The sequence below is a fragment of the Cornus florida genome, unplaced genomic scaffold (genome assembly GCF_030987335.1).
Source record: "Cornus florida cultivar Cherokee Brave unplaced genomic scaffold, ASM3098733v1 CherokeeBrave_3.0.0_Hap2_Chr11, whole genome shotgun sequence".
In the NCBI taxonomy this organism is placed as follows: domain Eukaryota; kingdom Viridiplantae; phylum Streptophyta; class Magnoliopsida; order Cornales; family Cornaceae; genus Cornus; species Cornus florida.
The window spans coordinates 131,195,844-131,211,331 of record NW_026775581.1 but is presented as its reverse complement, the minus strand read 5'-3'; the positions used below and the strand labels follow the sequence as shown (position 1 = coordinate 131,211,331).

The window sequence follows — 15,488 nt, the reverse complement described above, 5'->3', positions numbered from 1 at the left end:
TCAATTCAAAATTTTAACAAAATTCAAAACTCTATTTTGAACTTAAGAGCGAGTGTTAATCTTATTCCATATTCAGTCAATTTTTTTATATATATTTTTCTAATTAAAATAATTATAGTATGCTAATTACCGGTACTATATCTCTAATTTTATAACAGGTATCAATTTATTTAATCAATAAGAAAACACATAAAACTAATTGCAATTAAACTTAAAAATCCCTATTCATAAGATTTTTTAAAATTTCTCAGAGTTGTTTTTAAAATTCACCAAATATCCCATACACAATCAAAACTTGCAGAATCAACCATAACAGAATTTTAATTCATAAAAAAAAAAAAAAAAGACTTATTTATAATTATATTATTATTAAAAGTGTATAATCTATATATATTATATATTATTAATATTTAATTAAATAATATTTAAAAAATTTAAATAATGTAAACAGCCCTTTATTTCTTCCCTTTTTGAACCCATCTCCGGTGAAGGCAACGCTTCCCTCTCTCTCTATGCAAATAAATCGACATTGAACTTGCGTAAGTGGCATCATTTTTTCTAATCATGTTCCTCATTTATCCGTTCTTACTCTCTCTTCATGTTGTTATTTCTATTTTATTCATTTCATGATGTTTTTGTAAACCCATTTTTTCAAGCTTTTGATTCATTCTCTGTTTATGGTTTTTAATTTTTGATTGCTGGTTAGCTGTTAATTTCTGATTCCACGGCTTAGTTTCATCCCATCCAATACCTAAAGAAATCAAGTATGACGACCTCATATTCTGATTTGAATTTGATTAGAGAACATTTAAATTACACAAATGCATTCCAATTGTTTGTGATTGATCAAATAGTAATCATTATGTTGAGTTGCAAATTGTGAAGTGAATATTTACTCTTGATTTCACCGATTTATAGATTGAATATCTTCTTCTTTTTTCTTTTTTTTTTTTTCATATTTATTTATTATTATTTTTTTTTTTTGGTGAATTCGTGTAGTTTCTGTTTTTGTATTTTTTTTTTCGGATGAAGAATCTTTAACCTAATTCGGCAGGGTGAGTAGCTATGGAATGAAAAGAACTTGTTCACTGGTTGTGTTGATGTGCCATTAAATGAGAAGAGTATTGAAGAGGCAATTGGAGCAGGCAAGAGAATCAGCAATATATATATATATATATATATATATACCTGTGGAATATTACATTTGCACTGATTTGTGCACAGATGATTGCTATGACGCAACACCGTCGCAAGAAGGTAATTTGTGCAAACATCTAGATGTCTTTGAACACACCATTGTCATACACACATTGGCAATCTTGTTAGCTTTTCTGGTTAGATTATGTTGTGTGTCTGATGTAGGAGCATTGCAATTGATCCTATAAGCATACTCTAACAAATGCACTGCCAAACTGTGCTGCCTGCCCTTCTATCAGGCATTTATTATTATTATTTTTAAATAAAATAAAAAAAATCCTACTTAGCACTTAAATTATTTTAAGTAATATTTCTTCATTGAATTCCCATCCTTCCAGTTATATATTGCGAAACCTAACTATCGCAACCCTATCTGTCAAACACAAAGCGTAATGTGGGCGCAATCGCAAAGCAGGCCTTCGTTGAATTTGTGAGTAATTGTATTATTTTTATGAAATTCCTATTTCATTTGATTAATTAGGTTTTTTTTTTTTTTTTTTTCCCGACATTTCATGAATTGTGATCTTTTGGTCTTTGGGATTTGTGTAAAAAAATGGAGTAATGGACATCGAAGCTGTATAACATCCGTGGGATTATGATAACATGTTTGTAGGTTCTTTATAAACTTCTAAGCATTTTTGCGACATTCCTCATTAAATCAAGTTTGATACCACATTTGACACTTTCTTGTATAACTTGAATGTGCTAATGCGAGCCCACAAGATGTCAATCTATGTGACCAAAGCATTTATTTAAGCTACTTTTCTTGCTGCAACAGTAATCCCTCCCTGAGGCGTGAAGGGTTCAGTTTGTTGGGAAGTCATGTTGCCTTGCACATGCATATCGTAAGAAGGTTGTTGCACGACTAAATTCTGCTGGTTGCTACGTATGCTTTGTCATAAATTTTCTTTTTGCACTTGAAATTGTGTCGATTATTTTCCTGGTTCTGTTGTAGTACTTCTTTATCAGGTGGCTGCTTTATATTGATAAGGTGTCCTTCATTCTTTTTCCATTTATGAACAGAGAGACACTGTAGTCAGGCCATCAATATGGTGACTTTTTATGCTTCATAATCAGAGCCTGCACGGGTTCGTGTTAAAATTGTGTAATATTCAATATTCGAATCAGCATGAAATTGTGAACAACAAGAGTCCAGGAGATATTGAAGGAAATGTCTTGCTGGGTACCCTTTGAGGGTGTAGAAGCTGGTGATTGATGTCAGCATCAGTTTGTAAGTTCCTCGGGCTAATAATTATTAGTGCATCAACTTATTATTAGAAGTTCACACACACTGCATAGATCATCATAATACAGTCATATTACTTGAAAATTCCAGTTTTATTGTACTGCATTTGGGAAGGTTACTATCCATGCTGCTAATCAAGTCGCACTTCTTGTTTGTCTTGCTTAAATCATAGCTTTTTTTCCCTTCATTGTACGTGGTATGCCGTGCATAAATCAAGCTGTTACTTTAATATCCGACGGACTTAATTGGAAATTGATCAATAATTACAATCAAAACTGCTGTTGCTCATACATGTATCATATTCCAGTTGAAATGAGATTTTTATGCTCGAGGTTGTAGGATCTTTTCCATCCATCAAATGGGAAAACTTTGGCCGGGGTACTGTTATTGGATCGGAACAATTTCAATTGTTGATTTTATCTTGATCCTTTGTTAAATAATAAATATAAAACCTGATTAAATTATGTGTCAATTTTGATTGAGATTAGTTGAATCACAGGTGATGGTCTCTCTTTTATCAATTCTCTTGTTGGAGATAATCTGGATTTGTTATCATGGGCATTCCACTCCTTTGGTAAGTGCATCCTACTCCTTTCTGAGGCTCATCTTCTCGCTTACATTTACAGATGTCATTCTGCAGATCCATTCATGTTTTCTTTCTTGTTTTAGTAAAATGTATGGCATACCATTTTTTTTCTTCATTGCTTTTCTCTACTGTTACTTGCTTCCAGACCGTGTTGGTTCATGCTTATTATTTTATTTTTACAGTTTTCAATGATTTTTCATTAGGTGCATTGCACTTGAATTTTACCGGTATAATGCAAAAAACTTGTAGGAATGTTATGTTTAATTTCTCATGTCTAATTTATCCCAGGGGTTTGTTTGCAAGTGAACGTAGGTACAACCTAATAATAGGGAACCAATCACAATTACAAACAAGTATATATATATTTACACTAAAATTACAATTATGCAAAAATTACAAATTACATATATATTAGAAGGTTGAGTGTTCAAGTCTCCTGGTATGTAAGTTAATTTCTTGTCTAAAAAAAAAAAAAGTTATTGTTCATTCTTTCATTTGCAAGAAAGAGCAACTTGGCCTTTTCAAGTTATTTTCCTCGAAACTAGAATATCTGAATTTAGGGTGTCCTTATTCACTGGATCACCCACATGGGTTTTGGCCGCTTCTAGTTACTTTTCTCTTCTCCTTTTTTTAAGTCATTTATATTTCATATAATGACTTCTATTAGTAATTGACACTATAGTTAGATAACAATCGAAGACAAGCAAAAAAAACTACTCCGTATAACAACACTACAAGGGAAGAGTTATTTAACTGTAACTTTAGTAGTGTATTGTGTTTAATACCGGCACATGATTGCAAAAGTTATTTAAAGTGTATAATCACAATTTATATATCATTTTAATTATTCGTTACTGATCTCTTTCATACTGATCCTCTTCCACGCGACGCAAAATTATAACTAATAAAATATGTATTAAACACAACTCCCCAATTTTCCGAAAGACACATATTTGTATCTATATATTTTATTATCCAACAATACAGTTTTAGACAAAAACAATATATATATTATTAGTTATTTTGTAAAGTTTTATCATACTATTAAAGTAAGTCTTTAAATTAAGTACCCCTTTTTTTTACAATTAAGTCCAATTAAAGGGGTTAAGAATTCAAATTAAAATAGAATTGCTATCCCATCATAAAATTTTGATTTTTATTAAAAATATATAAAATTATTTGTATAAATATTTCAAATAAGAATATATCATATCATCACATGTGTGCTTTTCTAATACAAATGTATGTAACAGATTTGTTTATAATATTTAGGGTAAACTGCACTCCCACACCTGATGTTTGAGTCAATGTTACTCAACGTAGAGTCAATGCACTAATTTGCACTCACACCTTCCGAAGTTTCAAAAGTCATATATTACCCTTGAATTTGTTAATTGACAAATGTACCTCTAACCCACCACTGCTACACCCATACGGCAACCCACGCACACTACAACCGGCGCATGCCGCCACATAAATAACACAACATTAAACACAACACACCCACCGTACGTTACAACTACTGCATATCGCCACAACCACAACAGTACCCGCCGCCACACACACCGTATCTTGGTCAAATCCACACACCCCACCACAACCACCGCCATACTCACACACCCATACACTGCCTGAGCAAGTTGTTGACCACAAAGCCCTATCCTAACCCTACCCACGTGAAATTACCGGCGGCGAAGAGAAGATCTGTGTTCGCCATAACAATTGTCGAAATTGTTAGTATCACCGAGCAAATCTTTGTTGCCACTGTAATCATCGATTATGCCTTTAATTCGCAAGTGGTGGTGGTGGTTCTGATTGTTGGTGGTAACGGCGGTGGTGGGTTTCTTTGATTCGCAAGCGGTGGTGGCTTTTGCCTCTGATCTCGTCGCTTCTGATCGACGGTAGTGATGGTGGTTGCTTCTGATTGTTGGTGGCGACGGCAGTGGTATGGTGAGTTTCTCATGAAAGGGGCGGCGATGGTGGTGGGTGTTATTAGGACAGAGAGGATAGGGGAGGAATAGAGATAGAGACACAGAGAGTATATGTTGTGGGTATCGGGTGGTGCATGTAAAGAGACATAGGTTACCAACACGCCTATGGACCAGCCGTACAAAGCTTTATTTTTTATAGGGATTCGAATCTAATAGAGACAGTGTGTGTAAGTAAAAGAGACAGAGGTTAGAAAGATAGTGTAAAATAAAAGATATTTTGGTCCTATAAAATTTAGTTTATAGGGTTATATTAATAATTTACCCTTTCATGTATTTGTTGACCAAGTCAAAGGTTAAAATAGTTATTTTTTCGAATAAGGAGGTATTTATGTAAATGTTTGAAATTTCAAAGGATATCAATGTAAACTAATGCGTTAACTTTTCGCTGAGTGGCGTTGACCCAAGTCTCGGAGGGTGAGTGAAATTTAAAGAAATTAATTAATTACTACTCATTTTAAGAATATTTTAAAGTGCCGTATTTTATTTTTGAATAATATTATTTTATTAAAAAAAGAATCAAAGGGAAAAACATAACGAGTATATCTCAGGAACATAATTAACGTGACGTTACCTCAATGACAAACACAGATGACTTACAGTTGTTGTGTGTCGTGTCACTAATACTTTAATTGAGAAAAGTACTACTGAGAGTGTACGATTATGGATATCAGCAGCCAATATTGGATAAATTATAACGACACTTTTTAGGTCATTTTTTAATATTTTAGTTTTAATTTTTATTTACATTCCGATGTATCTTTTGACTTTTAACACATGTGAATTCACCTTTTTATTCTTAATTTTTTAATATAAAATATTTGTAATCGTAAATGACAAAAGCACCCCCCCTCTCTCTCTATATATGTATAACCCAAATCGTCACCAACCATGGACTCCGGGGATTGCAGTGGCGCAAGGACGGCAGTGAGTTGAATTGAAACGGTTTCTGGCGAACAATGAACTGTTTAATGGTGAAGAAGATGCATGGACAGGTGACCTTTACAGTCATTGTTCTTCAATTTGTTCACACCCAGTTCGCATCCCTCTACACCTGATTTGTCATCACAGCCACTTCATCGTCGGCATGCAGCGCCACCGCTACCGCCACTTGAATCGTCGGCTCACTATCGTACATCACAGCCAACCTCGAAATACAGATCCTTACCGTTGGCAAATCAGCCGTCGGTCATCACGCGACTTAGTCCGCTTCACCATCTCCGCTGGTTTTCACGTTGATGGAGCTACAACTGGGTAATTCTTCACTGTCCGGTTTGGTCATTACTGTTGGGTCGTTGATGCTCAGGTCTTGTTGCCGGAATCGACGGGTGTTTGCAATTGCTGAAACTTTTGGGTAGCTGCACTGTCAAAATAAATGAATTTTTGGGTCACTACTGTAGTCGCCGAAACTTATGGGTTGTCTCTGCAAACTCACCTTCTTCAGCTTTCTCTCTCTATATATCTTTCACCTGATTGGGTCTAAAGTCCAAAATCAAATAATGCTAGAAATTGAATATGGAATTGGTGGATTCCATATTCAATTTGATGGTGAGGAGTGTGTGGATGTTGTCGAAAATGGTGGTGGCGAATAGATGAAAAAGTAACGGACATAAGAGAGGACGCCGGTATTGACTCAGTCTGATCTCCGCAACCTCCCTTTTAGTCGTAGTTCTCGTCTCCTCCACAACCGCCGTGGTTTGGGCATAGCTGTGACATGTTTCTATTAGGGTGGTCTGGTTTGCAGACAAAGAGATGGAAAGTTGGAGCGGTTAAATTCAGTTTGTGATTTGGGAATTAAATTCTAGGACATGTTGGTCATTTCAAATGGGCCTATTGGGTAGTTAAGTCATTATATATATGAAATAAAATAAATACAAAGTCAAACGAGGTAATATAATCATTTTACACTTAAAAGTGCTATGACATTATAAAAAACGGGGCATTTGGAACGTAAGTAAAATACATCATTCTTTGAAATGTGAGTAAAAATTAAAACTAAAATATTTATTTAAATAAGAAATAACCTAACTTCAACAGGCATCTATGTAATTTATCCGCCAATATTCCCATTTTGCTTTAGCAACCTAGATATGTCAAGAAATAAATTCTGTTTTCACCGAATCCAGTTCCACAACACAGCCACTTGATGTGATGGTGGAGGAAATCACCTCCGTTGATCTGATGGTCAAATATTCGTGTACAGAGTGGGGCGTGAAGGTCTCATTCTCAAAGGCTTGGCCACGAGGCTCAGGTCTTGATACTCACTGTGTGTTTGACGTTACTCCTCCTCATCTGGACCCTCATGACCTACTCAACGTTTTCGCTCACCATATGTCCGGTCGCCAAAACTAGCGGTGTACGTATACTATTGGTGACGGCTCAACCGGAATCTGGATCTACTGCAGCGTACACAAGTGCAATTGCTTATCTACCGGCAAGAACAATGGCAGATGATGATAGCATGAGTGAGTCTAGGGTATTGCTTCTCGTGGGAAGTTTGTATGAAGGTGCTCTATTCGTTCTACGTGAGACGGTGATGTTCAAAATAGCAGAGATTCTGGAACAGAGCCCTAACTCTGTCCGGTCTCGCAACTGAGATTGGTGTGTTTGAAACTAAGGTTTCGTTTGGATACACACAAAAGAAAAGAAAGAAAATAATTATAAGAGAAATGAAATGAAATAATAGATATAATAATATTCATATTTGGATGGATAGAAGAGGAAAAAAAAAAAAAGGAACGGGTAATATTCTTATTTGGATGGAAAGAAAAGAAAAGAAAGGAATTAATAATTTACCATTTTACCCTTCTCTCAACCAAGCTTGCCCCTTCTCTCACGGTTGCTTTTGTAATTTGCTCCATTCTCTCCAAATCCCTCCAAATCTTGTCAATTTTGGAAGGATTCCAAATGAGGGATTTGGAGGGATTTCTATCCCTTCAAATCTCTCCAAATCCTTTCTTTTCTCTCATATTCCCCCCATTCACTCTAAATCCCTCATTCCAAACGAAACCTAAACGATGTGTATAAGAGAGAAGGTAGGATTGTAAATTTGCAAACGTGTGATGAAAATGAATCTTTAACAAGTTAATTTGATGTTATGTTTTCTTATTTTATTGTTGGTCACTGCTTTATGATATTCTAGCTAATAAGATGTTGGGAGCTCTTGATTAATTGATTATCTCATTCAAGGGCGGCTTAATATAATTTGAGGGCTTAAACGAAAAATATAATTTGAGGGCTTAAACGAAAAATATAAAAGTAACCTTTTAATATATAATATATATAGTCAATTCAATTAATCTTTCTTGTCACATAATTGATCTTAAAGTTATACAACTTATACTTAATAGAGGAAAAATATTTCAGAAATAAGAAAGAAAAAAAAAAAAAAACAAAAAAAGATAAAAGTTAAAATAAGAATATGAAAAGTTTTACAAATTCTGAAAAAAAAAAAAAACAAAAACAAAAACAAAAAAAGAAGAAGAAGAAGAAGAAGAAGGAGAAGTAGTAAGATAAAGATAGAAATCTTTTGACCTTTATTAAATCTGTATTAGTTAGGGTCTAATAATCGAGACAAATAAATTTTTTAAGGACGTTATAATATAAGATAAAAAAAAAAAAAATGAGGCCTTTTTATTGGGCGAGTTTAGTAATAAGAAGGAAATAACATTTTTAGGAAGGTTATAATATAAACAAATAAAAAATTTGAAAGTTATAATATAAGGAAATACAAATTTTGGGGTCTTTATATTGGCTGGATTGAGAATAAGAAGGAAATAAAGATTTTAGGAAAGATATAATATAAAGAAATTAAAAAAAAAATTTGAGGTCTTCCTATTGGCTGGTATGTCACCGTGAAGGCTGTGGTATGTGGATGTGTTGCCTCACTTCTCAAGAAAGGTTGGTGGGCTCTATTTGAGTGCAATTGTTTGTTGCTCGTCCATTTGAAACAACCCCAGCCCAAAAGGAGCATTTAAGGTGAATTTTTTCACCATTCATTATATTATTATTATATATATTTTATTGTTTTATCGGTTATTTGAATAATAATAGAGTAAAGTTATTAAGAGAGAGCTCTCTTGGATATATTGACGAGCTCTCATTTTTCATTAACCCATAAAATAATAAAATATTATTATTCAAATAATCCATAAAACAATGAAATTCGGATGTGTTCGGCTACATAAATTTGGAGTCTTGGAATTGGTGGGAATTAAAAAAAAAAAAAAAAATTGGTTGCATGGAATTGGTAAAAAAAAAAACTGAACCAAATTTTTTTAAAATTCTACCAATTTCAATTCAAAGCTCTAATTATATGCAGTCCCTGAATAATTTTTCAAAATTGCATTGAGAATTCTTTTCATGCAATATATTTATGAATAAAAAAATAAATAAATAGATGGTTCACAAAATATGAGAACTGGAATTACACTGACTATCACTAACATATCTCCTACACTGATATTCCTGTTCTCTTTAGCATATATAATATAATAGGCGTAATAAGATACAATCTCTCTAAATATTAAATTTAATTAGGAATTATGTAGTTTTTTTTATAAAAAAAAAAAAAATCTTATAGAACTTTCACAATACTGATGGGAAGAATTAATTATCTCTACTTTTCGTTCTGAAAGGGAAAAGAAGGCTAAGACTCAAATTCAGGCCAGCCTAAACGCTGATGGGCCTTAATTTTATACTAGGAAGGCCCGAACGAGTTATATATCATGCCCAGGCTGGGAAGACAATTGGGCCTATCAGGTCATTTGGCAAGCAGGCTGGGCCTGCACCAACGGTGAAACTTTTTCAACTTGGTTCTCTTGGGCTCTTTAAAGGGTTACACAGTAATGGTAAAAAAGGATACGGTGTGGTACTTCTGGCAAAATTATAGTAAAACTTTGAAATAAATAAAGATTCATTCATATTTAAAAAAAAATTAAAAAATTGACTGATTAGTTTTTTAAAAAAAAATTATAGAACTTATTTGTATTTTAATACAAAAATATATATATATATATATAATATTTTTTAATTCTTTATATTTCCACAGTGTCGCACGCTAGGGCCCACCAACTCTGTCTCGGATTGGATTTTTGGGTTTTGGAGAGGATTCCGAGTTGTGATAGGTGTGCTCTTTCTATTCTCTTTCCAATTCGGAGACAGTTCCCTAAAAAGGATTTTAACTACCAGCAACCTTTCTGTTATATATATATATGTATACACACACACTATCTGTTACATAACAAACTGTGATTAATTCTTTTCAAAAGAGGGATTGTTTGGAGAGAGAGAGAGAGCGAGAGCTAACAATGCCTGTCATTGTTTGGAGAGAAGGAGAGACAGAGCAAACAACAATGGAGACTGTGGGTCATTGGAAAACGGAGGAGAAGGCAAACTCTCCGCAGAGCTCCCACGGTCCCCAAAAACCCCGTAATCGCTTGAACTTCCACATCTTAGATTCGATCAACAACGGTGAAGTTGATGACGACAGTGACAGTGACAGTGACAGTGATGAGTCCGACAAGATGGAGCCAGAGAACTCCCAGGTTACTGTCGCTGACGCTGCAGCAAAGATCAATGCATCTGATCTTGCTGATTTTCTTGCTAAGACAACCGTGAGTTTTTTATTTTTTATTTTTTTTTCTTATCAATATGGTTTAATGAAACTGTGTTGTCTTGATGCATGGGATTGAATTGAACAATTTGGTTGATGCCTTTAAAAAATTAATTGAATTTCTTTGTGGGTTTTTTTAGGCTTCGTATGAATCACAGCAGCGTATACAGCTAAAGCTATTTGCAGACTATTTTGGCCGCGAGTTTGCTTCAACTAGTGCTACTCAGTTCCCATGGATGAAGCTATTTAGGGAGTCCTCTTTGGGGGATATGGTTGATGTGAGTTTCTCTCATATTTGTTAAGTTATTATTATTTCTTTATTTGATTTTACATGATAGATGAAAAGGTAAACTGAATATATCCTTTTAAGCAATTAAAATTGATCAATACAATAGTTTGAGAGATAATATATGACAGGAAGACCTTTAATTATTAGTTTTATTAAGAAATTTTGAATGATTTTGAGGTAAAAAGTGTAAATAAATGCAGGAACAATTGTAAATATATTTAACCCGTGCATATGTAGAATTGTGTGGACTGTGGAGTATTTTGTGAATGCATGCATGTTGTATTCCATTGTGTATGTGTTGTGTATTACAGAATATCTAAATTTCAACATCTATTTTGCTCTCAACAGATTCCTATTTCTCACGTATCAAAAGCCGTTTATAGGACATCAATTGAGTGGCTTAACCAGAGATCTTATGAAGCACTTGGTTCCTTTGTGCTGCGGTCATTGAATATAATTCTTTCTGATATAGATAGGAGTCAAAAAACTGGCAAGAAATCAAAAGAGGTGGTTCAGCAACCTCCAAAGTCTCGGGTAAATTTTTTTTTCTTCATGAGCTTATTTTCAGTTCTGATCAACATATTTGTTTTAAAAAAATCATTATGTTGTTTACTCTGTTAAGTCACTGTCTCAAGTGTCTAGTCTCCTAAATCGAGTGGTTTCACACACACATATATTGTAATTGATATGTGTTCCATGTCAAAAAGTGTATTGCATGTAAATTTGTATGGAGAAGTGTCCTAAATTTCATGTAACAAGACAGCTAATTACTGTTGAAAGTAATTGAGGAATTAGGTTTAAATTGTAATCCGTTAGAAATCTGCAAAGACTTTTCCTAACTTGATTTTTTTTTTCCCCTAGTTTTTCCTAACTTGATTATTTTTCTTTTCCCCATATAAAATTGTTTTAAATTTACAAATATCATTTTTTTAGCTGAGTGGCATTGTTCGATTCGATGCAAGCATAAGTTTTGTTTTTTGTACATATATGCAACTAATTGTAGGAAAGATGATTGTGTACTCTTTATTTTTATTTTTCTCCCCCTAGGAAATTCTTGCATATTTGCCCTTCTAGCTTTTTCAAATGAGATTATAAGCTTAAAATCTGCTTGCTTTATTTTTTTTAAATTATTTATTATTATTATTATTTTTCCTTTTCTCATTGTGGTTTTCTTTCATTTTTTGCTAACATTGTCCGTAGTCACAAATATTTCTCTGTTGCTCATCTTAATAACTGATTTACTAATATTATTACAATGGAAAAGCAGGTTGCCATATTTGTTGTTTTAACAATGGTGTTACGACAAAAACCGGAGGTGTTGAACATTCTCTTGCCTGTAATGAAAGAGGACCCAAAATATCAAGGTCAAGATAAGCTTCCACTATTAATATGGTTAATAGCTCAGGTAAAAATTAGAGACCTTCCATTAATGAAGATAATTGTTTTCCAAGTAAATAATTTATTAAACTAAAATTGAATTTGTGTAGGCCTGCCAGGGATATTTGACTGTGGGGCTCTTCATGTGGGTCCATCTACTATTGCCAATGCTGAGCAGCAGCAATTCACACTCCAGAGACTTGATTCTGAAGCTTGTGGAGAGGTTTGAAACCAACACAATTAGTTTAGCAACAATTCCTCCTTTTGTACATGTTTATAACTTGTAAAATTGATCATATGTTCCTAATTTTGCAGAATTCTATCTGCCCCAAAGGCTCGTTACATTCTATTAAATGTAGTCGTCTGGAAAGGAGAGCGCGTAGTGCCACCATGGGCTCTTGAGCTTCTAATGAGAATCACCTTCCCGGAAGATTCGGCTAGAGTTGAGGTTTGTATTCTTAGGTAGCATATGCAATATTATATACAAAATTTTGATTATCTCAAAATTTTGTTTTAAGTAATGCATTTTTACTGTATTTTGCGCAGACTACTGAAAGATTTGAAGCTGTGTATCCCACCTTGAAAGAGGTTGCTCTTGCCGGCTCCCCTGATAGCAAAGCAATGAAGCAAATAACGCCTCAAATCTTGCAATTCGCCCTCAAAGCTGCTGGAGAAGGTAAGGAGCTAGAACAAACTTAGAAGGGACTACTACATTTTAGTGGCCCTGTAACTTTGGGAACAAAGCAAGCTAATAACTTTGTATCTGCCTTTGTTAATTAATTTGCAGGTATACCCGAGTTATCGAAGGAGGCAAGCAATATATTCATATGGTGTTTGACTCAAAACCAAGACTGTTACAAGCAATGGGTGCGTAATTTGGATTATTGTTTTCTCCTCCTCCTGTTTATTGACTTAATTGCTCTTTTTGTTTAATTTTTTCTTGATTTTGAAACAGGACAACCTTTATTCGGATAATATTCAAGCAAGTGGTGTTGTTTTGAGAAAGCTGAATGATGAATGGAAGATGCACAATGTTAAAAAGTCAAGCCTTCAATATGTGAAGAACACCTTGAACAGTTTCAGACAGAAGGTAATTAACATTTGTAATCGACACCGTTTTCATATTAATTATAGTTTCTTAATAGATATGCTAACTTGTTATGTTTCTTGTCCTATAGAATAAGAAAGCATTGACCATCATGGAGGATGATCAAGCTTGCGCTTCCTTTATGGATGCAGAAAAGTACCGCATCTTAATTTCAAGAAGATTGTCGTCGTCGTCGTGGGGCTGTGGATGCTGTAAGAGCTTGGTATATGTTGCGGTTGCAGTTGGTGCTGCTGTCTTCATGTTACAAAGAATTTGAGTTATTTAGCGGTTTTCTTTTTCTTTATCTTTTGTAAACAGAGCTGGGAAGGAATTGATCCGTGTTATCGTAGATTTTGGTGGCCTAAAATTGGTTTTATTGCTGGTATAACATAGAATTTTATTGAATGCTCCAAGCTTTTCTCTTGGTTTTTTAGTTGAATGTGATACAAATAATAAATCACTCATTAAAAAGTCGAATTAGATTTGGATAAAATATCATCGCAAAAAAATCATGTGAAATGTAGTTTATACCATTATATAATTATTATACTTTTATTAAAATATACTATAACGTTAAAAGGCTATGTTTGGCCTAGAAACCCTTGAACCAAATATGGAGCTAAGGATTTGTTTTAGGGGTCACAATGACCATTATAAAAAGGACAATGTTTGGACCTACGTCATATCCAAATTGCAATTTTTTGTTTTTTATACCTATTATTTCCTCTCTTTTTTATATTAAATACTTATCAAAATTTTAAAATTATTCCCACTAAAATTATAGAAAAATTCCCACAACATAGTTCGACACCCGACACCTACACTGGCCTGACCTTGGGCTTTGTGGCCCAGTATGGCTGCGAGCTGAGTCGCACAAAGATTTTTTTCAAAAGTAAGAAAAATGTTAAGATGCAGTAGTCCTATCCTTAAATAAGAATACAGTTTTTCTAAACATATCAGGCACAAGCTGGGAAGAGAATTGGGCCTGTAGGGTCATTTGGCAAGAATGCTGGGCCTCCACCAACTGAAAAAAAATTAAAACTTCGGGCTTTCGGACCATTTATCTTTGAAATGGAGAATTTTTATTTTTTATTTTTGAAAAAAATACACTTAATAGTTTTAAATATATATTATAGAATTAATTTGAGTTCCTTTCTCTTTCCAATAAGGAGACAGTTTCCTAAAAGAATTTTGAATGTAAGGAAACTCGCCTCTCATTCCAATAAGGAGACAGTTTCCTAAAAGGATTTTGAATGTAAGGAAACTCGCCTCTCTCTTTCACTATATATATATTTATATATATATGTATATACTACCTATTAGAGAAGAAACTGTGATTAATTCAATAATTCTGTCGTATCAATAGACAAAGGGTGATTGAGAGGAGGAGGGAAAGAGGCCGGTGACAATGGCTGACAATTTGAAAGACGTTGACATGACTCTGGAAACTTATAATCGCAGGAAAATTGTAGTAGTAACGTACTTGAACCGCAATACCACGGTGGCTCCTCCTCAGAGCTCCGGTAACGACCACGATCACCTCAAGCCAAAACAACCAGAGCTGAAACCAAATCAACCAGAGAATCCCGAGGTTACTGTGGCAGAAGCTGCGGCGAAGATCAATGCCTCTGATCTGGCTGCTTTCCTTGCTAAGACAACCGTGAGTTTCTATTTTATTTTTTATTTTTATTTTACATGTCAATATGGTTTAATGGACTCTGTTTAGAATTGGATTGAATTATGTGTTCGTTGTGTTAACAAAAATTATTTGTGGATTTTTTAGGCTTCGTATGAATCGAAGCAGCATATTCAGGTCAAGCTATTTGCAGATTATTTTGACCGCGTGTTTGCTTCAGTTAGTTCTACTCAGTTCCCATGGTTGAAGATATTCAGGGAGTCCTCCATTGGGAAGATAGTTGATGTGAGTTTCTCTCATAGTTTTTAAGTTTTTATTATTCTTTTATTTGATTTTATATGATAAAAGGAATAAATGAAAGATGCCCTTTTAAGCAATTTAAATTAATCAAGAAAATAATTTTAGAGAGTGACAATATATATGAGAGGTATCCTTTCTTTTACTGTAGAGGTAAAGACCCGGACACCC

The 15,488-nt window shown here is 34.0% G+C and overlaps 1 protein-coding gene across 2 annotated transcripts; it reads left to right on the top strand.

The window, feature by feature from the left end:
* Nucleotides 1–2,119: 2,119 nt before the first annotated feature.
* Nucleotides 2,120–13,789, top strand: LOC132286800 (uncharacterized). Of its 2 annotated transcripts, XM_059789187.1 has the most exons (11): nucleotides 2,120–2,428; nucleotides 2,943–3,017; nucleotides 10,772–10,909; nucleotides 11,269–11,454; nucleotides 12,188–12,325; nucleotides 12,408–12,520; nucleotides 12,613–12,745; nucleotides 12,844–12,973; nucleotides 13,085–13,164; nucleotides 13,253–13,387; nucleotides 13,476–13,789. In XM_059789187.1, exons 2-11 carry the CDS (start codon nucleotides 2,946–2,948, stop codon nucleotides 13,659–13,661), a joined length of 1,311 nt encoding a protein of 436 aa, XP_059645170.1. In that variant the 5' UTR covers nucleotides 2,120–2,428; nucleotides 2,943–2,945; the 3' UTR covers nucleotides 13,662–13,789. The 2 variants fall into 2 exon arrangements, with proteins under 2 accessions (XP_059645170.1, XP_059645169.1); XM_059789186.1 differs by lacking the exons at nucleotides 2,120–2,428; nucleotides 2,943–3,017 and adding an exon at nucleotides 10,058–10,632.
* The last annotated feature ends 1,699 nt before the right edge of the window (nucleotides 13,790–15,488 follow it).